This window comes from Hypanus sabinus, chromosome 17, assembly GCF_030144855.1.
Source record: "Hypanus sabinus isolate sHypSab1 chromosome 17, sHypSab1.hap1, whole genome shotgun sequence".
In the NCBI taxonomy this organism is placed as follows: Eukaryota; Metazoa; Chordata; class Chondrichthyes; order Myliobatiformes; family Dasyatidae; genus Hypanus; species Hypanus sabinus.
The window spans coordinates 36,160,740-36,185,895 of NC_082722.1; the positions used below are offsets into that span (position 1 = coordinate 36,160,740).

Consider the following 25,156-nt stretch of genomic DNA (forward strand, 5'->3'; position numbering starts at 1 on the left):
GCAATCTGTGATCAGGAAGTCTGTTAGGAACTGGTCACAGGAGGCCAATAAGGTCCTGCTTTGAAGGGACCGACCAGATGTGCTCTGTAGTCCATATAGAGCAGAGATTGATGTATTACGTTACAGGGTACATCAACTTCTGTGTGGATAATACTGTTCCAACTAGGACTGTACAGTGTATCCCAAACAATAAACCCTGGGTCATCAAAGCCATTCTGATCAGGGAGAAAAGGGCATTCAGAGATGGAGATAGGGAGGAGACGAGGCTGGTCCAGAGGGAACTGAGGGAGAAGATCACCCAGGGCAAGGACTACTACAGGAGGATGCTGGATAGGAAACTACAGCAGAACACCAGAAAGGATTGTGGAGTGGTATGAAAATGATCACAGGGTACAAAAATACCAGAGACCAGGTGATTGAAAGGGACCGGGACAGGGTCAACGAGTTAAGCAGGTTTTTCAACAGGTTTGATGAGGAGGCTTCTCAATAGGTAGGTACACTTAATGTCAGAGAAATGTATATAATATACATCCTGAAATTATTTTTCTGTTTACCCCCATCTACCCCCTAGCACCACCCCTCTCACCCCTTGCCCTCCGTCTCTCTCCAAGGACACCGGAGAGCCAACGTCGACAGACACACAGACTGTCACAGCTAAGCAGGTAAGGAGAAAGCACAGCAGACTTCACCCAGGCAAGGCTGTAGGCCTGGACAGCATTGGCCCAAGAACACTCAAGGTATGACCTACTGCAGTGGACGAGACTGCTCCCTTCCAAGTGGAGTGTGATGCCTCCGATTTCGCTCTGGCTGCTACCCTTAATCAGGAAGGCATTCTTTTCTTGCACCCTCCAAGGCTCCGAAATTCGGCACTCCGCGGTGGAGAAAGAAGCCCAGGCCATAGTGGAGGCTGTTAGGCACTGGAGGCACTATCTTGCTGGCAAAAGATTCACCGTGCTGACCGACCAGCACTCGGTTGCGTTCCTGTTCAGCAACCAACAGCGGGGCAAGATCAAAAATGATAAGATTTTGCGGTGGAGGATAGAACTCTCCACCTACACCTATGATATCCTGTACCGGCCTGGCAGACTCAATGAGCCCCCTGATGCCCTATCCCGGGGAACATGTGCTAGCACACAGCTCGACCAGCTGTACGCCCTTCATGCACAACTTTGCCATCCGGGGGTCACCCGATTTTACCATTTTGTGAAAGCTCGGAACCTGCCGTACTCCCTGGAGGACATCAGGACGATGACCAGGGACTGCCAAATTTGCGCCGAGTGCAAACCGCACTTCTACTGTCCTGACACGGCACAACTTGTCAAGGCCACCCGCCCTTTTGAACGCCTGAGTGTTGACTTTAAGGGCCCCCTTCCCTCCACTGACCGCAATGTCTATTTTCTCAGTGTTATTGACGAGTTCTCACGGTTCCCCTTTGCCATCCCCTGCCCCGACACCACTGCCACGTCCGTCATAAAAGCCCTGCGCCAGCTCTTCACTCTGTTCGGGTATCCCTGCTATATCCACAGTGATAGAGGGTCCTCCTTTATGAGTGAGGAGCTGCGCCAGTACTTGCTAGCTAGGGGCATTGCTACCAGTCGGACCACCAGTTATAATCCCCGGGGTAATGGCCAGGTGGAGCGGGAGAATGCCAAAGTGTGGAAGGCCACACTTTTAGCCCTTAAGTCAAAAGGGTTGCCGGTCTCTCGATGGCAGGAGGTCCTCCCTGAGGCACTGCACTCTATCCACTCTCTATTATGTACGTCCACCAATGCCACCCCTCACGAACGCCTATCAATAACTCACACTGAGACGTAGGCGAGATATCGGCTTTTATTGACTGGAAGAAGGAACCAGGAGTGAGTGTCTATCATACAAGGTCTTGGAGACTGAGGCCGAGTGTCAGGCCGCAGGTCTCCTTTATACAGGGGCCTGTGGGAGGAGCCACAGGAGCAGTCAGCAGGGGCGTGTCCCGACAGGCACATAGTTCACCACACCTACCCAGCTGGGTGCAGTCTTTCAATACATCTTTAATCTGAGCCAGAGCCTGGAGAGGGTCCCTGTGCTGTGAAGAGCATCCTGCCTAACTCCAGTACCCAAGAAGACATGTCCCACCATGCCCAGTGACTGTAGGCCAGTGGCACTGACCTCACATGTTATAAAATTATTAGAAAGACTGGTCCAGACACATTCTGAACCATCATAAATTCATCACTGGACCATCACTCTGTAGTTTGCTTACATACCACATATTGGAGTCGAGGACACAATTATCTTCTTGCTTCAATGGGCTTTCACCCATCTGGAGGAGCCAGGTGGCACTGTGAGAATCATGTTCTTTGATTTCTCCAGTGCTTTTAACACCATACGATCTGCTTTGCCAGGGAGTAAGCTCAGGGAACTGCAGGTGGATGCTCCAAAAGTGTCCTGATTACAGTCTGCCTGACCGGACAGCCACAGTATGTGAGATTGCAGAACTGTGTTTCAGACACTGTGGTTAGCAGCACAGGGGTACCTCAGAGGACTGTCCTGTCCTATCTAATGTTCACCGTCTACACCTCGGACTTCAGGTTCAACTTGGATTCCAGCTACCTGCAGAAGTTTTTGGATGATTTGGCAGTTGTGAGCTGCATCAACCGAGGTCAAGAAGCTGAGTACAGAAGAGTGGTGGATAACTTTGTTGAGTGGTGTGGGCTGAATCACCTGCAGCTCAGCAACACTAAGACAAGGGACTTGGTGGTGGACTTCAGGAAGGTGAAAACACCTGCATTCCCATCTCCATCAAGGGAACGGATGAGGAAGTCTTCCGGGACTACAAATACCTGGGAACTCACCTGCACAATAAACTGGACTAAAACTACAGAGGCTCTGTTCAAGAAGGGACAGAGCCAACTGTTCTTCCTGAAGAGTCTCTGGTCATTCAACATCTGCTGTACAATGCAGCAGATGTTCTACGACTCCGTGGTGGCCAGTGTTCTATTTTGTGCTGTCATCTACTGGGCAGCAGGGTGAGAGCAACTGATGCCAGGAAGATCGATAAGCCCTTCAGGAAAGCTGGTTCTGTTCTGGGGGTGGAACTGCACTCTCTGGTGGTTGTGTCTGAGAGGAGGATGCTGCAGAAAGTACGGAGCATTATGGACAATCCCTCTCACCCCCTCCATGACACACTGGACAAAGAGAGGAGCACCTTTAGCAACAGACTGATTCCACCGAGGTGCTCCACTGAACACCACAGGAGATCATTTCTCCCTGTGGCCATGAGACCACAATTCCTCCTCCTTCAGAATGTGAGTATATGGTTTCAATGCACATCTGTTTTTTGCACTATTACTTTTTGATACACATATTGTATTCTTTTTCATACCTCAATGCTTACATTTTGTATTTTAAAACGATATATTTCTGACTGAGCAACCTTACAACAATAATCTCCTTCTGGATAAATAAAGTTTTATCTTATCTTATTTACAGTAACTACAAAGGAATACCATAGAATCAATGAAAAACTACATACAACAAAATGAACTAAACCGCCAATGTGCAAAAGAGGACAAAATGTGCAAAAAGAAGAAGAAAACAATGATTATAATTAAGTAAGCAATTAATAACAAGAACATGAGATGAAGAGTCTCTGAACGTGAGTCCGTAGGTTGTGTGAGTTCAGTGCTGGGGTGAGAGAAGTTGAGTGAAGTTATCCCCTCTGGCTCAAGAACCTGATGGTTGAGGGGTAATAACTGTTCCTGAACCTGGTAGTATGGGTCCTTAGGCTCCTGTACCTCTTTCCTGATGGTAGCAGTGAGAAGAGAGCATGGCCTGGATGGTGGGGGTACTTGATGTTGGATGTTGCTTTCCTGCGACACCAGTCCTTGTAGATGCACTGTGGTGGGAAGGGCTTTACCCGTGATGGACTGGGATGCGTCCACTCGTTAGTTGTGGTTAATTAACCCATGAACCACAAGACTTCATTTACAGTTTATGCTCTTAAAGTGGCTTCACCTTGAGACATATTCCCTTTGAATTATCTACTATAGCCCTCCACTAACCACTCTGTAACTAAGACACTGTTTTCGTTCCTTCATGGAAACTAGACCTAAATCATTAACCCTGTTACTTTTTTCACAAATTTTGTCTGATCTGTTCTGTGGTTTTAGAACTTTCTACTTTTATTTCCAATTTCCAGCATCCATGTCTTTTTTTAAAATTTTCAGTTACCACCTTGAATTTCATTTTGTATTAACGTAAAAATTATTTTTTCTGTATCAGAGAGGAAGTTACAGTTTTTTCTTGATGTTGGGAAAGAATACTTGTTAAACCACTTCCAGTGTTAAATTGCGTCATACAAGCAAAGTGGATCCTGAATTTGATCTTAGGTCTGCAACGGGTTAGTTGAATTAAATTAAGGAGACATTCACAGGATAAAAGCTAAAATAAAATTAAAAATTTGTATATACAGGGAATCTTAAGTAAAATAGAAAACGCAGGAAGTAATATTGATGAGGCAACATTTGCGGAAAGAGAAACAGAGTTTATATTTCAAGTTCAAGATGCTTCAATGAACTGAGGAAGAGGGAAGACAAGTTAATTTTAAGTTGCAAGAGGATGGGATAGGGAAAAATAGAATTAAGGGAATATCCCTGATAACACAACAGTTGAATTGCTGTAGGGTTAAGGGACATCTGTTTGATGAAATAGAGAAATAAACTGGAAGAAAAGCTATTTGGGCAGATAGAAAGTCAGAAATCAAAGGAATATGAAATGCTATATAATGCAAATCTCGTAGACCCAGCATCAATTACGAGCATTCACACCCTGCCTCCTGTAAGGACTATGTTCCTTTCACCCATTTCCCTTGCCTTGTTTGCGTTTGTCTTAATCATGAAGCTTTCTACGCAGTTGACTCTACATTTTCCTCTTCCTGAATTGTAACTTCTCTATTGGACTGATCCCTTAACCATTCCTCATCTGTTTCCTGCACTTCTGCTCTCACCCCTTTTCTCCTGGACAGAGGAAAAACTAAGTTTCCCTGGCTCTCATCTTCCATTCACCAGCTCCCTCTGCTTTCAATCCTTCACAATTTCAAAGAGGTTCAGGAAACAGTCAGACCTTCCTCTCCTTTGTCAGCATTACAACATTGTGACTCCCTTTTCTGCTCTTCTATCTCCACCAACCTCTTCCATGTTGTGGCATGTTTTGCTGCATGGTATCGAAGACGTCACATATGTCCTTTCACTTCTTCCCCTCTCATCATCCAGGGACCCAAACCATCCTTTTAAATGAAGCACTGACTTAGTAGGGAGATAGGGTGAGCACTTTGCAGAGCATTTGTGTTTAATAGAACATAGATTAGTACAGCACAGTACAGGCCCTTGGCCCACAATGTTGTGCCGACCCCTAAAACCTGCCTCCCATATATCCCCCCCACCTTAAATTCCTCCAATACCTGTCTAGTAGTCTTTTAAATTTCATTAGTGCATCTGCCTCCACCACTGACTCAGGCAGCGCATTCCACACATCAACCACTCTCTGAGTAAAAAGCCTTCCTCTAATATCCCCCTTAAAATTCCCACCCCTTACCTTAAAGTCATGTCCTCTTGTATTCAGCAGTGGTGCCCTGGGGAAGAGGCACTGGCTGTCCACTCTATTCCTCTTAATATTTTGTATACCTCTATCATGTCTCCTCTCATCCTCCTTCTCTCTAAAGAGTAAAGCCCTAGCTCCCTTAATCTCTGATCATAATCCATACTCTCTAAACCAGGCAGCATCCTGGTAAATCTCCTCTGTACCCTCTCCAATGCTTCCACATCCTTCCTATAGTGAGGCGACCAGAACTGGACGCAGTACTCCAAGTGTGGCCTAACCAGAGTTTTACAGAGCTGCGTCATTACCCTGTGACTCTTAAACTCTATCCTTCGACTTATGAAAGCTAACACACCATAAGCTTTCTTAATTTGCAGAGATGATCGGAAATACTGTATCTGTATCTGTCACTGTTCACCATCCTATTCTGACTTATTTGCTCCAAACTGCTAATTAAATTTGCTGATGATACTACACTGATTGGCCTCTTCTCAAATAATAACGAGGCAGCCTACAGAGAAGAAGTCATCACCCTGACATAGTGATGTCAAGAAAACAACCTGTCCCTCAATGTCGCAAAAAGAAAGGAGTAGGTTATGGACTACAGGAGGAATGGAGAGAGGCTAACCCCTATCGACATCAATGGATCTGGGGTTGACTGGGTAAACAGCTTTGAATTCCTCGGCATAAACATCACCAAGAACCTCACGTGGTCTGTACATACCGGCTTTGTGGCGAAAAGGCACAACAGCACCTCCTTCACCTCAGATGGTTGAAGTTTGACAAGAGTCTCCAAGTCCTAAGGACTTTCTACAGGGACATAATTGAGAGTACCCTGACTGGCTGCATCACTGCCTGGTTTGGAAACTGTACTTTCCTCAATCACAGGACTCTGCAGAGAGTGGTGCGGACAGTCCAGCGCATATGTAGATGTGAACTTCCTACTATTCAGGACATTTACAAAGACAGGTGTGCAAAAAGGGCCTGAAGGATCATTGGGGACCTGAGTCACCCCAACCACAAACTGTTCCAGTTGCTACCATCTGGAAAATGGTACCATAGCACAAAAGCCAGGACCAACAGACTCCAGGACAGCTTCTTCCACCAGGCCATCAGACTGATTAATTCATGCTGATACAATTGTATTTGTAAGCTATATTGACTATTCACTTGTATATCTTACTGTACATACTACTTATTACAAATTTCTATGAATTGCACATTGCATACTGTATTTAGATGGAGATGTAACATAAAGATTTTTATTACTGAAAGATGAAGGATGTAAGTAATAAAGTCAATTCAGTCAAATCAATTCAATATTTATCTAAGACCTCCTACACTATTGCAATGACACCCAGTGTAAACATTAAAATTAGCATCACATCATCCATTCTTCTGGGTTCAGCTTTGAATTCTGTGAATTCTAGGTATGAGCCTGGGAATTAAAGGGTTAACGCATGAGGAGCGTTTGATAGCTCTGGGTCTGTAATTGCTGGCTTTTAGAACAATAAAGGGGGGATCTTACAGAAACCTATTGAATACTGAAAGGCCTACATAGAGTAGATATGGTGAGGCTGCTTCCTATAGTCAGGGAGTTTAGGACCAGAGAGCACACCCTCAGAAAAAAGGAATATCCATTCAAAATAGAGATGAGGATGAATTTCTCTCAGGAGAATGAGGCTGAGAGTGATAATAAGCCAACCATAATGGACCAAATGGTGTCATTCTACAGATGTAGAGCATTCTAAGTGGCTGCATGATCATCCAGTATTGAGGTGGGGGCGCGCTACAGAACAGGATTAAAATAAGCTGCAGAGACTTGGAAACTTAGTCAGCTTCATCATGGGCACTAGTCTCCATAGTGTCCAGAACGTCTTTAAGGAGAGATGCCTCAAAAAGGTGGCATCCATCATTTTGGACACCCATCACCCAGGATAAGCCTATTCTAATTGTTACCATCAGGAGGTGGTACAGGAGCCTGAGGACACACACTCAACGATTCAGGAACAGCTTCTTCCCCTCTGCCACCTGATTTCTAAATGGACATTGAGCTCATGAAAAAAACTACTTTACTACTTATTTTTAATTTTTAATTTTTCCATTACTTAATTAATTTAATTATTTTATGTATCTACTTACTCTAATCTGTTTTTTCCCTCTCTGTTATTATGTATTGTATTGTACTGTTTCCACTAACACAACACATTTCATGACATGTGCTGGTGATATTAAACTTGATTCTGAGTTTGACCAACATACACAAAATGCTGGAGGAACTCAACAGGTCAGGCAGCATCTGTGGATATTTTGACTGAGACTCAAATTTTCAAGATTCAAATTTTCTCTTGTTTCTGATTTTGATTACTTCTTATGGTCTTGTGGTTTTCTGGTATTGCTGTTTTACAGCATTCTCTATCACATGTCTGATTTATTTTCATAACGCTTTGCACTTGTCTGAGTTAAATTTCATCTGCCATTCTTTGGCCCACTTTCCCATTTGATCTAGATCCTGTTGTAATCTTAGATAACCTTCTTCACTGCTCATTGTGCACCACCTTTAGAAGCTTAAAGGCTAAATGCTTGATTGATATTTTCAAGATGTTAAGGGGAACCAAGAGGAAGATGACAACAAGTTCATCATCTAAAAACCAGAGACGCAAGAGACTGTTGATGCTGGAATTTGGTCCTAGAAACAATCTGCTGGATGAGCTCAGTGGGCTGGACAGCATCCGTGGGTGGTATGGAATTGCTGACATCTCAGGTTGAAACACTGTAGCAGGACCTTTAAACATTAGAGTTAGACCTTATAGGTGCAAAGTTTGGGAACAGTTCTAAATGTAGAAAGTGATAGTTTTTACTGCAGAAAACTAAGTTTAAATACTAATTAGAGATTTATTTTTGTGAATCAAAAGTTTTAAGAGATAAAGACAAATGGCAGGTGGATGGAGTTGATCTAGTGGTCAGAATAAGTGCAAAATTAAAAACATATCGGATACCCAAGCAATATTTGCATGCTTGGATACACAAGAAAAATGCTCCAAGTCTGAGTGAAATCTCTTATCACACTAGTCCCCCACTCCCTGCCTGACTACGAACAATGGGAGGATTGTACTGGCTGGCATTAGAGTCAATATGAAGCTGATTCCCAGGCATATGCTTCCTGCTCATGGCCTATGTTCCCCATCCATTCCACTGTGAAATCTTGCACTCTGTTACTGAAAATTGCCTTCCCATCCCAGGGGAAAAACTCATCCATTGCTGTGATGGGCGTTGAGTTTACATCGCCACCTCCCACTGATACTAGATAAAGCCAGACTGGTCTAGCTAAAGTCTGAGACAAGCCAGGATGGCATTACCCAACCAGAACACAAATATTTCGCCAGAACCTAGACCTGACATGTCTAGTGGAATCCCTTTGTATTGAGCCAAGAGGCCAGGCACTGCCAAGATCTCAGTGAATGATAGAACGGGCACAAGTAGAAAGCAGCCTTCTCCTTTTCCAGTTTTCTAGTATGAAATCCTTCAATGAGCTTGGTCAAGTGGTGTACGTCTTTTGTAAAGCCATCAGTAATATTACATGTGCATTTTATTTTAAGTTTAAAATGAACAGTTAAGTTCTCAAATAAACCAGGGATTGCCTTAAAATACAACAGTTGGCAAAAAAATAATTATGCAGCCTAAATGATGCACCACCACATAACTTAAAACCTGATAATCTAATTGGTTGGTTGTTTGACTGGCAGCTTTTTTCAACTGCATTTTTTAAAGTACCTCCCAAATGGCTATCCCAATGATCAGTGGATTACATGGTGTAAATCATTAGTTTGAAAAGAAGGGGAGACTTCTGCAGTGGAGTTTGATAAGCTTGACTAGCTGAATTTTGCTCCTCTACAACGTAGCTCAAAATTTTGGACTTTAGTTTTATCTGCCTGCACTTGACACGTGATGGGCAGGAGGCAATTTTAAATTTGGCCTTAGTTCTTATTTCCCTATTTCAAGGGTTCCCAACCTTTTTTGCGTCATGGACCAAAGCCATTAAGAAAGGAGTCCAGGGACCTGGACCCCAGGTTGGGAACCCCTGCCCCATTTTCTCTGACTTAATGCTTGCTAACAATTTATGTTCTTTACTTCAGAAGATGTGTCTAGCAGAAAAAGGCCAAAGCTATAGACGCTCAAGAGCATATTCCATCATTTGAACCTCAGTGTCATGTTAACATCTGATTATCACAGCGTATATCAATGATAGTAAACTGATTCTAATTCTGATTCTGACATGCAAAACCAAAAATCTCAAACAAATCTGAAGAATATTTTGCCCAGCAAAATACCTCCTTTCAAAACTGGCTTCTTCAGGTCTAATCCTCTCATGTCCATCTCTGTGTTGCTGTGCCCTTGCCCTGCTCTTCCTGCGCTGTACTCATGCGCTGAGTTTAAAGAGAAGCTATAGCATTCACCAAATCCGCATGCAGTTCCGATACCTTATCTACAATATTCAGGCTGTAAATGCTAATCCTTTTGCTCCATTTGTTGCAAAATTTTGTGGAAATGCCGGTTTAAAAAAATACTTCCCCTGTGATGCAAAGCTTTTTTAGGGCATTTCACTTCTAAATTTCCAAAAAAATTAATGTTACATAACTCACTTAGCACACTTCACTAACTGTAGCAAACACTTCATGTTATTTTTAACACGTGCATTAGCTCACTTAATAAAGTGGGTTAGCAAGAACAGGGATTGGAAACCTCTTTTATGCCATAGACTCCTACCATTAACCGAGGGGTTCATGGATGCTAGGTTGGGAACCCTGTTTTAACCCAACCGTAGACACTTGTAAAAGATATAGGAGATGTGCGGGAGGAGTGCAGAGTGCTTTCAGTATGGCCTAAATAAGCATGAAACAGATAGGTAAGTGGATAACTTGCTTAATTTTGATTAATTAAGTTGAAAGGTTTGGATGGCTGAACATTAGCTAATGGAGGTTGATCACTTACAGGGAAAGAGCAGTGTTCAATGATAAAGGAGCTGAAGGCTGTTTTTTTTTTGCCCTAGTGAGCAGAACATGTCCTCTGCCCTAGCCTCCACACATTTTTTTGAGTGTGGCTTGGAGGCTTAGGAGAAGAAGAGCAGTGGAATTTCTTACTTATAGCAGACGGATAGATGGCTCAGTGAGCATATCCCAAGGTGGCAGACTTTATCACTATTGCTGTTAATTTCTTGGCTCAGGAATCTCAATGATTCGACCAGACTGCTAATAGTAAGGTGCCCATTCATAATTTTGTTGTCATTGCCAACTCAGCACCAATAAAACGTCAACACTCCTCACTTATCCTTATTCTACAGTGCCATTCAGTGGCCCAGGTCCAAATTTAGCCACATTATTAATACATTGCCTTACACACAGCTGCTACTTTTCATGGTAGCAAACTATGAGCTATTGTTTATTGCTGTTCTATACATCACTCAATAATGTATTGCCTTTCCTCTCACAAAACAAATCAGCACATTCTGGAGATGATTCGCATTGTCAAGTAGGCATCAATGGATGTGTGGCCAGAGGATTTAGCAAAAGGTTCAGCAGGAAGAAGTATACTACAAGGTGCTTGGATCTATAAGTATGTTCCTAATATTTAACCATCACTCTCACTTGGCATAAGTTCAACCCATTTCTTCATCTATGTCTTTTGAGAGTAGTCCTTGTTGAGTGCTATCGAGTCACCATTGACTCATGGTGACCCAATGGATAGTGTAGTTGTCCACAGGGTTTACATGGCATAGCACTAAATTGTCAGGAATCTATTGTATATTCATCCTGATCGACTTCTGCCCATGCTGTTGCCATTTCACATCATATCCATCTATTTATTTCTCCCCCATGTGAATATCATCACTACTGAATTGACAGGATCACAGATAAATGTGGAAGTTTGGCCCACCATGTTCTAACCAACTCTATAAAGCAGGAATTCATCTACTTACACTTCCTGGTCTCACCACAAAGCACTGCATATTCTTGCAATTCAGACACAGTTCCAGTTCCCCTTTGAATTCTACAATTAAATCTGCCTCTATTAGTACCATCATTCCAAAACCTGTCTATTTTGTTGTGTAAAGCAAATTTTCCTCCCTGTCTTTGTTTGGTATTTTTGCCAGTCACTTTCATTCTGTGTCCCCCAGTTCTTGACTCCATCAATGAAATAATTTTCTCTCTGCTTTGTCTATGCCCTTCCTGATGATAAATACCCCCATCAACCTGATCAAGGAAGTCTCGAGGAGGACTTCATAGAATGCATCCATGATGGCTTTCTTGAAGTGTTGTGCAATGAGACAGGTAAGATTAACAATCTTGTAGTCAGGGATCCTTTTGGAAAGAGTGATCATATTATGACTGAATTTCGTATGCAGATGGAGGATGAAATAGTTAGATCTAAAACTAGTGTATTATGCTTGAATAAGGGAGACTACAACAGGATGAGGGAGGAGTTGGCTAATATGGATTGGGAGCACAGGCTATTTGGTAGGACAGTTGAGGAACAGTGGAATACTTTCAAAGAGATTTTTCACAGTGCATATCAAAAGCATATTCCAGTCAAAAGTAAGGACAGTAAGTGTGGGAAGAGTCAGCCTTGGATAACTAAGGAAATAAAAGATAGTGTCAAATTAAAAGCTCATGTGTACAAAGTTGCAGAGTAGTGGGAAACTGGAGGATTAGGAAAACTTTAAAAAGCAACAAAGAACAACTAAACAAGAAACAAGGAAAGGGAAGATAGAGTATGAAAGTAAATTAGCACAAAAAATAAAAACAGATAGCAAAAGTTTTTATAAATACATAAAGCAGAAGAGGGTAGCTAAAGTCAACGTAGGTCCCTTGGAAGACAAGAAGGGGAAGTTGATATTGGGTGATGAGGAAATGGCTGAAGCAGTGAATGACTATTTTGTGTTGGTCTTCACAGTGGAGGGCATGTCTAACATGCCAAAGAATGGTGCTATGGACTGATGCACCATCAATAACTCTCGGAGACGTGAGGCAAGATATAGGCTTTTATTGACTGGAAGAAAGAACAAGCAGCAAGTGACCACCACACAACATCCTGGAGACTGAGGCCGGGGCTGTGTCTCCAATCACCTTTATACCTGGGTCCGTGAGAGGAGCCACAGGAGCAGTCAGCGGGGGGGGGGGGGGGGGGGCGTGTCCAGACAGGTATATGTAGTTCACCACATGGACGAAATGGGAGGTGAGGACCTTGATAAAATCACTGTCACTAAAGAGATAATAATGAACAAACTACTGAAGGTAGATAAGTCCCCTGGTCCTGATGGGATGCATTCCAGGGTGCTAAGGGACTTGGCGGAGGTTATAGTAGACACATTGGTAATCATTTACCAAAATTCTCTAGACTCTGGGCAGGTCCCGGCAGATTGGAAGACAGCAAATGTCACGCCACTTTTTAAAAAAGGATGTTGGCAAAAGACGAGCAACTATAGGCCAGTTTGCTTAACATCTTTAGTTGGGAAAATGCTTGAAGCTGTCATTGAGGAAGAAATAGCAAAACGTTTAGAAAAGAGTGATTCCATTAGACAGATGCAGCATGGATTCAGAAAGGGCAGGGCCTGTTTGACAAACCTACTGGAGTTCTTTGAGGACATAATGAGTGCTGTGGATAAAGGGGAACAGATGGATGTTGTATACTTGGATTTCTAGAAGGCGTTTGATAAGGTGCCGCACAAGGGACTTATAAGTAAGATATGGATGCATGGAGTCAGAGGAAGCGTATTGGCATGGATGGTGGATTGGTTAACTAATAGAAGGCAGAGAGTTGGTATAAATGGGTGTTTCTCCGGTTGGCAGTCAGTGGTGAGTGGGGTGCCGCAGGGGTCAGTGCTGGGCCCGCAGCTGTTTACCATTTACATTGATGATTTGGAAGAGGGGACTGAGTGTAGCATAGAAAAATTTGCTGATGACATTAAGCTGAGTGGAAAAGCAAATTGTACAGAGGAAGTGGAGAGTCTGCAGAGGGATATAGATAGGTTAAGTGAGTGGGCCAAGGTCTAGCAGATGGAATACAACGTTGGTAAATGCAAGATCATTCACTTTAGAAGGAATAATAGGTTATTATTTAAATAGTGAAAGATTGCAGCATGCTGTTGTGCAGAGGGACTTGGGAGTGCTTGTGCATGAATCACAAAAAGTTGGCTTGCAGGTACAACGGGTTATTAAGAAACCAAACGGAATGTTGGCCTTCATTGTTAGGGGGATTGAATTCAAGAGCAGGGAGGTCATACTGCAACTGTACAGGGTACTGGTGAGGCCAGGCCTGGAGTACTGTGTGCAGTTCTGGTCTCCGTACTGGCTTTGGAGGCAGTGCAGAGGAAGTTAATTCCAGAGATGAAGTGGGTTACCCTATGAGGAGAGGTTGGGTCGCCTGGGATTATACTCTCTGGAATTCAGAAGAATGAAACATATCAAATTTTGAAAGGGATAGTTAAGATAGAAGTAGGAAGGTTGTTTCCATTGGTAGGTGAGACTAGAACTAAAGGACATTGCCTCAAGATTCAGGGGAGGAGATTTAGGACGGAGATTAGGAGAAACTGTTTTTCCCAGAGAGTGGTGAATCTGTGGAATTCTCTGCCCAGGGAAGTAGCTGAGGCTTCTTCACTAAGTATATTTAAGATACAGTTAGATTTTTACATGGTAGGGGAATTAAGGGCTAAGGGGCTAAGGCAGGTAGATGGAGCTGAGTTTACGGACAGATCAGCCATGAACTTATTGAACAGCGGGGCAGGATTGATGGGCCGGATGGCCTACCCCTGCTCCTATTTCTTATGTTCTTATCATATCCTGTTACAATATGCTCTGTTGCATGAACAAGAACCCCTGATTCCACCGATTATCTGCAGAACAAAAACAGACTTCCTCCAAGGAAATACTTTGCAGCTTCTCTATAGGTTTTTGATCTCACCTCGCATATGGCACCACAAATCGAACACTAGTTGTAGCTGAGCATATGGCATATAAAAGTTCTTCATGACCTCTTGCTCCGTACCCTATTTATAAAGTGCAGGAACCTTTTAAAACCATTTTCTCAACATGACCTGCCACTTACCTCCAGATCTCTGTTCTTAATTTTCTTCTAAAACTTTATCTTCACTTTAATTTGTCAATCATTGTTTCTCCTACCAAACTGTAATATTTCTCTGCTTTATCTTTTATGTCATATGTCCACCCATTCCATCTGTTTTTCCTTGGTCGATTTCCATTCTTCCCACTGTTCACTACCGCTCCAAGTATTATGCCAACATCATATTTAGGAAATGCATCTCTCTACATTAATCCCCAGATCCTCCAAGGCCTGGATCAACAAACTGATGTTGTGTGGCTTGTGTGCTTCAAGGACTCCATCAGGCGATGTCAACCCATGTTGGAATGGCTATGGATGAGATGCCAGATGAGAACTGATCTAACCCCAGCTCCTGAATGGACAGACTTGCATCTGCCTCTCCTGGGCCAGGCCATACGAAACAACACCACCAACAATTTTATTTATATTAAGAAATGTAATGATCCCAGTCTCATCATCACGCTAAGCTCCTCCTTGGTTTGAAAAACAGTATTTTACGCTCGCACACTATTTCCTATTCTTAAATGTTGGAACTGAAAGGTGTTTTGAATGTACTATAAATGCCGAGTCCAAACCATTTATTTAATTTCAGCAATGTATCAGTTCTGATGCACCATCTGTTGAAATCTCCCATCATATATGTCTTGAATTCTACTTATTTCATATATTTAGCTTAATTTCTCCACGTCCAACCTTTTGTCATGATTTAGTTGCTTGATTCCTTCCTCTCTTATCACATCCCAGCCAACTTTCTCCGTCACTTTTGACTTCTTGCGTAATACTACTATTAATTTATATCTGCTTAAGTCAAACTATTCTTTTACCCCCAATTTCCAAACACATTATGACCTGAAATATTTAGCTACTAATCCATCTGAGTTCACATTTCCATTGCACAAATTACCTCTTATGATCACTGGCTCCAGTTTCTCCATTTTCATGTTGGTGTTCTTGTCATTGTTACACAGTCAGTTTAAGATTAAGTAATTATAATTGATTATTTATTTCAAACAATTATTTTATTATTTGTTATATTATTATTTTCAATCTATATTATCTATCTGTTCTCTGTGTACTTATTATCTATATCTCCCATTGGTTTCCTTATTTTCGTATTTTATTGGTTAGATTATTAAAGTACTCACCTGAATTCTCCATCCTCTCATCTGCATCTTTAGTTGAAAGTTCTTTCTTCTGTGCTAATAGTCCTTCCCATTGGAGTTGCTTTGCAGACCAGACACCATCTGCAGAGAGAAGAGCAGTATTAGTGCTTAAGGATCTTGCCCTCGATGAAGTCAGAATCTATTGGTAGAAGAGGGAGGAGGTTGGGGAAGCGGTGGGGTGGGGGGGAGCAGGTTAACACAATTGGAAATAAATCTTCACACTTACAGTTGTAAACAGTATCTCAGGAACTGGCACTCTGCAATCTTTAGATAGCAGGGCTAGCATTGGGCATATATAAAGGAGCAAGCAGAAGAAAGGGAGAATGACAAGGTATAACTCATGAGAGGTCATTCTCGATGGCGCAGGACGTGGCCTGTACAGGCCATCATGATGGCAAGGCCCGTGACAGAGAGGGGAATGAACCAATATGTGACCATTGCTGGAGAGGAATTGGAGGTGATTCCATGCAGCAGAGCTGAGGTGAGGCAAAGTCAAGGTAGAATCCAGGCCTGAGAGCAAGGAAAGGTCTGAGGTTTGATTGATTTAAGTGCTGTGTCGAATTGGAAAGGTCGAGTGTGGGCTGAATTGAGGCGGCGGGGCACCGGCTCAGGAGTGTATTGAAGTGGCAGGGCCTGAGTCCGAGGTGAGGAATGGCCTGATTTAAATTGGACAATTTAAGCACTGAACCAGATTGAAAAGTTAAGGGTGTCAGGATGGGAGCCTAGAGACAGGCCAATTCTACTCACTGCTCCGCGATGTTTACTTGGCTCTGCACTGAACTGAGACTGTGGCCTGCTCCGGCTGCTATGATGTCTGGCTTCAAGTCTGTTGACTCACTTTTGTAAAACTTAACTCCTGAATGCTGCTTCCTCACTTTTATTGTTTGCAAGATTTGTTCCTCTTTTCTCTCTGCACATTGGGTATTTGATGGTCTTTTAAAAAAAATGTGTTCTATTGGGTTCCTTTGTTTTCTGTCTGCCCAAAAGTAGAGAAATCTCAATAAAGTGTACGTACTTCGATAATAAATGTACCTGAACTTTGAAGCTCTTACCCCCACCCAAACACACATTGTAACTACCTGCAGCTTTAAAAAGGTGAACATGAGCAAATCAGTAATTGTCAGAGGAATATATAATGGAGAATTCTACATACAGTTTGGATGTAACACTCATGTACAGAATACAGACATTGTAGTTTATTTGAAAGTAAACATGCTTGCATGTGGCCGGCACCTTTCAGAACCACAAATGCCTCTAACTGCACTCCAGGCAGTGAAGTGCCTTCGAAGCAGTTATTGTTGCAATGTTGGGAATGCAGAGCAAGATGTGACAAGCAGCTAAGTCAAATGATTGGTTCTTTTCTCAGCAATGTGCTGAAGGAAGGGTATTGGCAAGGACAATGGAGATGATCTAATTTCATGGGATTATTTTACTGAGAAAGTATACAGACCTCAGTTCAATATCTCAAGTGAAAGACAAGTGCTCTGGAAGTGCAGCATTCCTTTAGTCTGCATGAACACACAGTAAGACAATCAGCACTCTCAGACGTGCTCAAGTCTGTTCAATGTGATCCAAAGCCAAAACATTATAATTCAGAGCAAAAAAGCACCAGCAGATGAGCAATTGAATATACAATGGCCTTCCAAGGCAGTAGAAAAGAATTCAGAGCATTGGATATTTTCAGTAGGTCAAGAAGCTGGAGAGAGAAATCAATTTGTGTTTTAGGTCAAAGCTCCTTTTTCTGAATTGGAAATTTGAGAAAACAAGTAGGTTATAAGTTACAGAGAAAGAAAGGATGGAGAGAACAAAGGGAATGCCTGTGGTAGGATGTAAACCAAAGTGAAATAATGCTTTTTGGACGTTACTTGTTAATAGGTAAATGATGGGAAAAACACAAAACAAAATAATACTTGCTAGTACATTTTGAGCCCCAAGAAATCTGAACCAAAAGAAAATTCTGAACATACCCAGCAGATCAGGCAGTAACAAAGAGAGAAGATAGTCAACTAAATGCTTTAGTGTAATAGGTGGATCACCTTATATTACCATTGATCAGTTCTGATTAAAACAAGAAAGGCTGGTTGACAGAAAAGGTTGAATTCAATATTGAGCCTCAAGGATTGCAACTTGCTGACACAGAAGATGAGACTTTCTTTCTTGGGTTTATTTTTAGCCTACGTTTCCTGTTTTTATTTCAAATTGTTTCACCTGTAGCTTTTGGATTCTTAGAAACGACTGATTCCATTAAGCAATAGTAGCTGACAGCATTGGTAGCATTTTTCAAAGATATAAACCTTGTGATCAAACAGGCATTTCCTCCACCTTTCTAACTTAAAAAAAACATAATGTAGTCTGCTTTCAATAGGTCCAGGGGAGTGCAAAGTCTTTATTGTGTGTGAGTGGCACCAAGGGAGAAGTATGTGATTTGCTTGGGATCTAGAGCCATGTGATCATTCATGACTGAGGAGGATAACCCATATTCCCCAAGCAAACAGGGTGAAAGAGAGTATTGTTACAGGATGAAGACACTACATCAGCTGCCAGGAAACCCAACATGACTTACTTAATTTATTGCAAGTTGTACTGTATATCAACTGGGCATTCAGTGAAGAGAACATCTTCCTATTGATGTACAGCATGGTATACTCTGGGTCTATTATTGGAGTATGTGAGATTGTGTGTGCAAAGCTGATAATGGCCCGTATTTCCCTTTAACAATAAAACTCAGCACCTTCTATTCCTGCTTTATAGACAGTGGGGAAGGATGATAGAATAAACTCTGGTAAAGAGTTCATTGATCACCTGGCAAATTCAAATTATGGTAGGCTGATGGAACAAGACCGGGCCATAAACATTCATGATCTCTTTATCTCAAAAAGGACTGAGGAAAAGAAAGATAAAGTAAGCTATAGAATCGAAAAGAAGATTACCTAACAGCCTACTGAAACTTTACATGATTGCTGAACAGGTGTCTTACAGGTAACAGTGACAGAGGGGCTCGAGAAATCCCAGAAATATAGTATGTACATTTCACATGCTGCTTTCTGGTGTTTCAACAACCAGAATGTTAGTGCTGCTGCCCATTGAGAAGTTCCTCACTGCCTGATCCTATGACACTTCCCCACCAACGCTGAGTATTGAGGCTTGCACGATGATTGGGCCTTCCAACATATTGTGCCACAGGTTACAGTGGGTATAGAGTTCAGCAGACAGAACAGCCCCACGGGACAGCCTGTTGGGACAAAAGTTATCGTGTGCTTTTTTACTGCCTGTAAGAGGTTCCACCATTCCAGCTGAGCATTGATAAAGTCACATTTGTAGGTGTCAATGTGTCTGTTCTGTCTTTTTATCTCTTTGTGGAGGAGGAGGGATTTGGGGGTTGATGGGCCTGTTCTATTCTTGCGTGCCAGAGGAGGAACTGGGGGGGGGGGAGATTGGTGTACCTGTTCTGCTTTTGTCCTTATTTTTATGTAGGGAGGTGGGATTTTGGGGATTGATGATCGCGTTGCCTTTCTTTTCTTTCTTGGTTTCATGGCTACCAGGAGAAGAAGAATTACAGAGCTATATACTTTGATAATAAGTGAAGCTTTAAACTGTTGTTTTTATTTGTCATATATATGTATATATATCTAAATAACTTGGATGAGTATGAATAGTAGATTCGCAGTAGTAAAGTGATGGAGTTTCAGTGAAGAAGATTGTTGAAGGATTAGAGACGGACATCGAGTCATAGAATTAAGTAACATCGTGGCTCAACCCATACATGCTGACCAGGGTGCCTTACTCAGCTAGTGCCAGTTGCCTACATTTGGCCCCTATCTCTTTCCTACTAATGAACCTGTTCAAATGTCTTTCCCATGTTGCAATCGTACCTGACTCTACCACTTCCTCTGCTAGCTCGTTCCACATACCCACCATCCTTGTGCAAGAGTTGCCCCCAAGGTTGCCTTTAAATCTTTTCCCCTTCATCTTAAACCTATATGCTCTAGTTTTAGATTCCTCCATGCCGGGAAATTAACCATCCACCTTAACCAGGTCCCTTATGATTTCATAAATCTCTGTAAACACACCCTTCAATTTCCTTCAACCTAAAGAAACAAATCCTACCTATCCAGCCTCCCCTAACAACTCAAGCTCTCTGGTCCTGGCAGCATCTTCCAGATTTTCTTTTCTGAAATCTCTTTTGCTTATTCCCATTCTTCCTGTGGTACGGTGGCCAGAGCTGCACATCAGGTGAGTGGAGCACTGGCAGAAGAAATTTAATCTAGACAAATGTGTGGTAATGTGTTTGCGATGTTGCATGCTGGCAGAATATGCAGATAGAGCTGTAGGAATCTTAGGAGTTTTAACATACAGAGGGACCTTTGGGTGCGAGCTTACTTAAAATGGTGGCACAGGTGCATAGGATAGTGAAGGAGGCATTAGGTATGCTTGCCTTCATAGGGTGAGGCTTTGAGTACAAGAATTGAGATGTCACGTTGTAGCTGCACAAAATACTGGTTAGACCGCATTTGGAGAATTGTGCTCAGTTCTGGGCACCACACCGCAGGGAAGATGTGGTGGCATAGGAGGAAAGCTGCAGAAGAGATACATCAGGATGTGGACTGGAATAGAGGGTTGTAATTAAAAAGATATATTGAAAAGGCTGGGTTGCTTTTCAGTGAAGTGCACATGCGCTGTTATAACATATCAAAGGTATCAGTCTTGGCCGCCAATACTTAAAGGTTTTATTGCAACAGCTACTTCTTGATGAATGGCATGCCACATAGAGCACTTGGAACTCGGCTCAAAATTTGGATTCTCCACGGAGCTCCACTCCAGTGGTGCTAACAATGGTAAAATGCTTTAACACTTTAGCTGCTGATTGACAATGATGTTCATTTTTGCAGCTAATACAACTGCCAATATAAACACACAATGTATTTAGCAGATTGGTATGCAAAGATTAGGGAGATGTATTGAGGGACTGACAATTCAAGCCAGTGAAGTCCACATACATTTAGTGATGGGAAGGTCCTGTGGGAATCACTTGGAGAAATGAGGTTCACTTTCAGGGAATGGACCAGTTAAATATCGCAGGACACACAGTCGGAAACCATGGACAAAATCCCCACTGAAGGAAAGTCTGGTTTCATTCTTTCTACAGAAATAAGACCATAAGATATAGGAACAGAATTAGACCATTTGGCCCATTGAGTCTGCTCCACCATTCAAACATGGCTGATCCTTTTTCCCCCTCTTCAGCCCCACTCCCCACCCTTTTCCCTATAACCTTTGATGCTGTGTCCAATCAAGAACCGATCAAGCTCTGCCTTAAATTCACCCAAAGACCTGGCCTCCACAGCTGCCTGTGGTAACAAATTCCACAAATTCACCACCATCTTGCTAAAGAATTTCTCTGGATCTCTCCTTTCCACATCTACTCTGTCTAGGCCTTTCAATGTTTGAAAAGGTTTCAATGAGATCCCCCCCTCATCCTTCTAAATTCTAGCGAGTGCAGACCCAGAGCCATCAAATGTTCCTTGTATGACAACCCTTTCATTCCGGAATCATCCTTGTCTACTTCCTCTGAACCCTCACCAATGCCAGCACATATTTTCTAAGATGAGGAGCCCCAAACTGTTCACAATACTCAAGGTGAGGCCTCACCAGTGTCTTATAAAGCCTCAGCATCATATCCTAGCTCTTATACTTTAGACCTCTTAAAGTGAATGCTCACATTACATTTGCCTTCCTCACCACTGACTCCTGACTCTACCTGGGAGCTAACCTTTAATGTGTTCTACACAACGACTCCCAAGTCCATTTGCACCTCAGATTTTTGGATTTTCTCCAAGAAAATAGTCTGCACATTTATTTGTTCTACCAAAGTGCATGACAATGCATTTTCAAATGTTATATATCCGTTGCCACTCTCTTGCCCATTCTCCTAATCTGTCTAGGACCTTCTGCAGCCTCCCTGTTTCCTCAACACTACCTGCCCCTCCACCAATCTTTGTATCATCAGCAAACTTGGCAACAAAGCCATCTATTCCATCATCTAAATCCTTGGTATACAGCATAAAAAGAAGCGGTCCCAACAACGACCCCTGTGGAACACCACTGGTCACTGGCAGCCAAACAGAAAAGGATCCTTTTATTCCCACTCGCTGCCTCCTACCAATCAGCCAATGCTCTAACCATGCTAGTAAATTTCCTGTAATGCCACGGGCTCTTAACTTGGTAAACAGCCTCATGTATGGCAAAGGCCTTCTGCAAGTCCAAATATACAACATCCACTGCATCTCCTTTAAGAATTCTAGCAAGTTTGTCAGGCAAGGTTTTCCCTTAAGAGATCCAAGCTGACTTTCTCCTATCTTGTCCTTTCAAGTACTCCATAACCTCATCCTTAACAATTGATTACAACATCTTTCTAACCACTGAGGTCAGGCTAACTGGTCTATAACTTCTTTTCTGCTGCTTTCCTCCTTTCTTAGAGAGCGGAGTGACATCTACAATTTTCCAGTCCTCTGGCACCATGCCAGAGTCCATTGAATTTTGAAAGATCATTACTAATGCTTCCATAATCTTTACTGCTACTTTTTTCAGAACCCTAGGATGCAGTTCATCTGGCCTGGGTGACTTTCAGCTTTTTGACCACCTTCTCCCTTGTAATAGTAACTCCACTCAGTTCCCTTCCCTCACACGCTTGAACTTCTGGCCCACTGCTAGTGTCTTCCACAGTGAAGACTGATGCAAAATACTAATTTAGTTCATCTGCCATCTCCTCGTCACCTCTTATTATTTCTCCGGCCTCATAAGATTGGTGTGTTGCACTCATAGAGTCATTTCTGACTAACATAGCCTCACCTTTTAGCTCCCTGCATGAATGAAGACTTCTGGATTGTGTGACTGTCTCATTGTATTGTGCTGCTTTGTTCATTCCCGTCATCCTCCATATTGAAGAAAACACCGAGTAGGAGAAGAGATCAGAGATTCACTTTACATCAGAAGCTTTATATCTTCGGGATTCATTTGCATCAATCATTTCACTCTCTTCTTGCATTGCAATCTGTTTTACTTGAAGAGCCTCCGAGAGCAGGTATCAGCAGTCATGTACGAACTCAAAACATGGGACGTTGGCATGCATGCAATAGCAGCTTTTGTGAGTAGGACTGTAACCAGCTGCTACCTTCTGACTTCTTGTGGGGATTTACACATCCTAAATGAAAACCAAGTAAAACATTATTTATAATAAAATGGAAATAATAAAATGAAGTCAAAGAAAACATTAAATGAAACTTATAATACGTGACTGCCTTGTAGGTAGCTTCGTGTTACAGAGTCCCTTCTGCGACCGCAGTCTGTCTGCTGGAAGGCTGCTCCCTTTCCCTTTGACTCGAGCTCAGTTGTTGAAGACTCATATGAAGCTATTGCCCTAGTGGGCTTATTCAGCCTGTGACCCTCAGCTAATGGAGATAGCAGTATGCGAGGAGGTAGAATGTCAGTGATGGGTGACAGTGGCGGCTGGTTTAGGAGAGGGTGGTGTTTTAGGATGGTAGTAGGTGGAGTAACATGGGGGGAGGTGTGTGTGTGTGTGTGTGTGTGTGTGTGTGTGTGTGTGTGTGTGTGTGTGTGTGTGTGTGTGTGTGTGTGTGTGTGTGTGTGTGTGTGTGTGTGTGTGTGTGTGTGTGTGTTTTGCCTGCAATCAGGCAAATGTCCTGCATGAAGGAATATGCTACAATTAGTATACATTAAAAAATAACAGAAATAGATTTCCTGCTGGGCAAAGCTCAGTGACCTTGGCAACGGCCAATAGGGTCTTGCCATAATCACCGTTCTGACTGAGAAACCATATCATGGAGGCAGGAGGCCTGAAGCAGAAGCGTCAAAGCTGCTGAGAACAAATGTGGCCATGTAGCTCAAAGACTGCCTGCAGCTTTCTGGAAAGGGGCTCCTCGGTTCGTGAGTAAATGGGTGGATAACTGGCTGAAAGGAGGACAGTAGAGAGAAGGACAAAAGGCTCAGAAGAGAGAAATGGGGCCCCAATAGGTTCAATGTTGGAACCACTAGATGCATAATTGATATGAACAGTTTTAACTTCGTATGTAAGTGTGAAAGGTGACCTCAATGAAACATTCAAAATACTTACTTGACTTGACAGAGTGGATCCAGGCATTGTGTTCCCCTGGCTGGGACGTCTGGACTGACATGTCAGAATGGGAATGGGAAGTAGAATTGAAGTGGCTGGCCACTGGAGATCCTGCTTTTTCTGGTGGACAGAGCCTACCTGCTCAATGACGTGGTCTCCTAATCTATGTTGGGTCTCATCAATATACAGAAGGCCACACCGGCAGCATCGGTTACTCACAGGTGAAGAGTCACCTCACATGGAAGGCCTTTTTGCAGCCCTGAGTGGTAGTGAGGGAGGAGGTGTGGAGGCAGATGTAGCACTTGTTCCACTTGCAAGGACAAGTACCAGGAGGGAGATCTGTGGGGAGGGATGAAAAGACAAGGGAGTTGCATAGGGAGTGATCCCTGTGGAAAGCAGAAAGAGGGGGAAGGGGAGGGAAAGATGTGCTTGGTGGTAGGAGATGGTGGAAGTCAGAAAGAATTATGTACTGGATGCTGAGGCTACTGAGATGGTAGGTGAGGACAAGAGGAACCCTATCCCTGGTGGGCTGGCAGAGGTATGGGGTGAGGCCAGACATCCACTTACCTGAAAAGTGTTTCTGTGGATCTGGGCTTGGGGAAAGGTTGTGGAAAGATGGGATCAACCTTGCACACTTTATGACTTCTTGGGAAGGAAAGAACATAATGGTAGTGGTTGATGATTGGAAGAAAAGTGTCAGAGAGAAATGATGTCTTTGAAGTACTTCAAGGGTGGGAAAAGGCTGGTTGCATTGTATTGGAAATGCTGGACCATGATCTGTTGAGTGTAAGGCTGGTGGAGTCGAAGATGATTTCTCTTTAATGGTTCCGGGAGTGAAAGCAATGTGTGAGTTGAGCCCTTTTATGGTGATTTATAACTGAGCTTTCGAAAAGAACAAGTGCTTTACTTGCAGGGAATTAAATTTATTGTATATAGCTGTCAATTTTGTACATGGATGAATGGAAAAACAAACATGAGATAAACCCAAAAAAATCCAGCCTTTCTCCAATGTTAGAATATTGAAAGCACAACATTTCTGCCCTAAGAATAATCATCCAAACAATCTACAGAAAGTGAATTCTGACATCTAATCAAAGAATTTATCTCAGCATTGTTCTTATGTTGTTAAAAAAGCACACGGAGGTGGAAATTGTGACAAACCATTAATTTT

General features: G+C 42.7%; 1 protein-coding gene across 6 annotated transcripts in view; it reads left to right on the plus strand.

Annotated features, from left to right (window-relative positions):
• LOC132406825 (uncharacterized protein K02A2.6-like) overlaps positions 1–25,156 on the plus strand; it is a 70,570-nt gene that overhangs the window by 34,197 nt on the left and 11,217 nt on the right. For 2 of the 6 annotated variants that reach the window (XR_009516259.1, XR_009516257.1), the window contains 2 exons: positions 572–3,590; positions 11,835–11,903. Coding sequence is in view for 1 of the 6 variants with exons in the window: in XM_059992858.1 (XP_059848841.1) it covers positions 787–1,815 (1,029 nt within the window). In the remaining 5 variants the exon portion in view is untranslated. Of the gene's footprint in view, positions 1–571; positions 7,724–11,834; positions 11,904–14,910; positions 15,987–25,156 lie in introns of those variants that run through there. The other 4 variants (XR_009516256.1, XR_009516261.1, XR_009516258.1 and 1 more) reach the window with 4 other exon arrangements.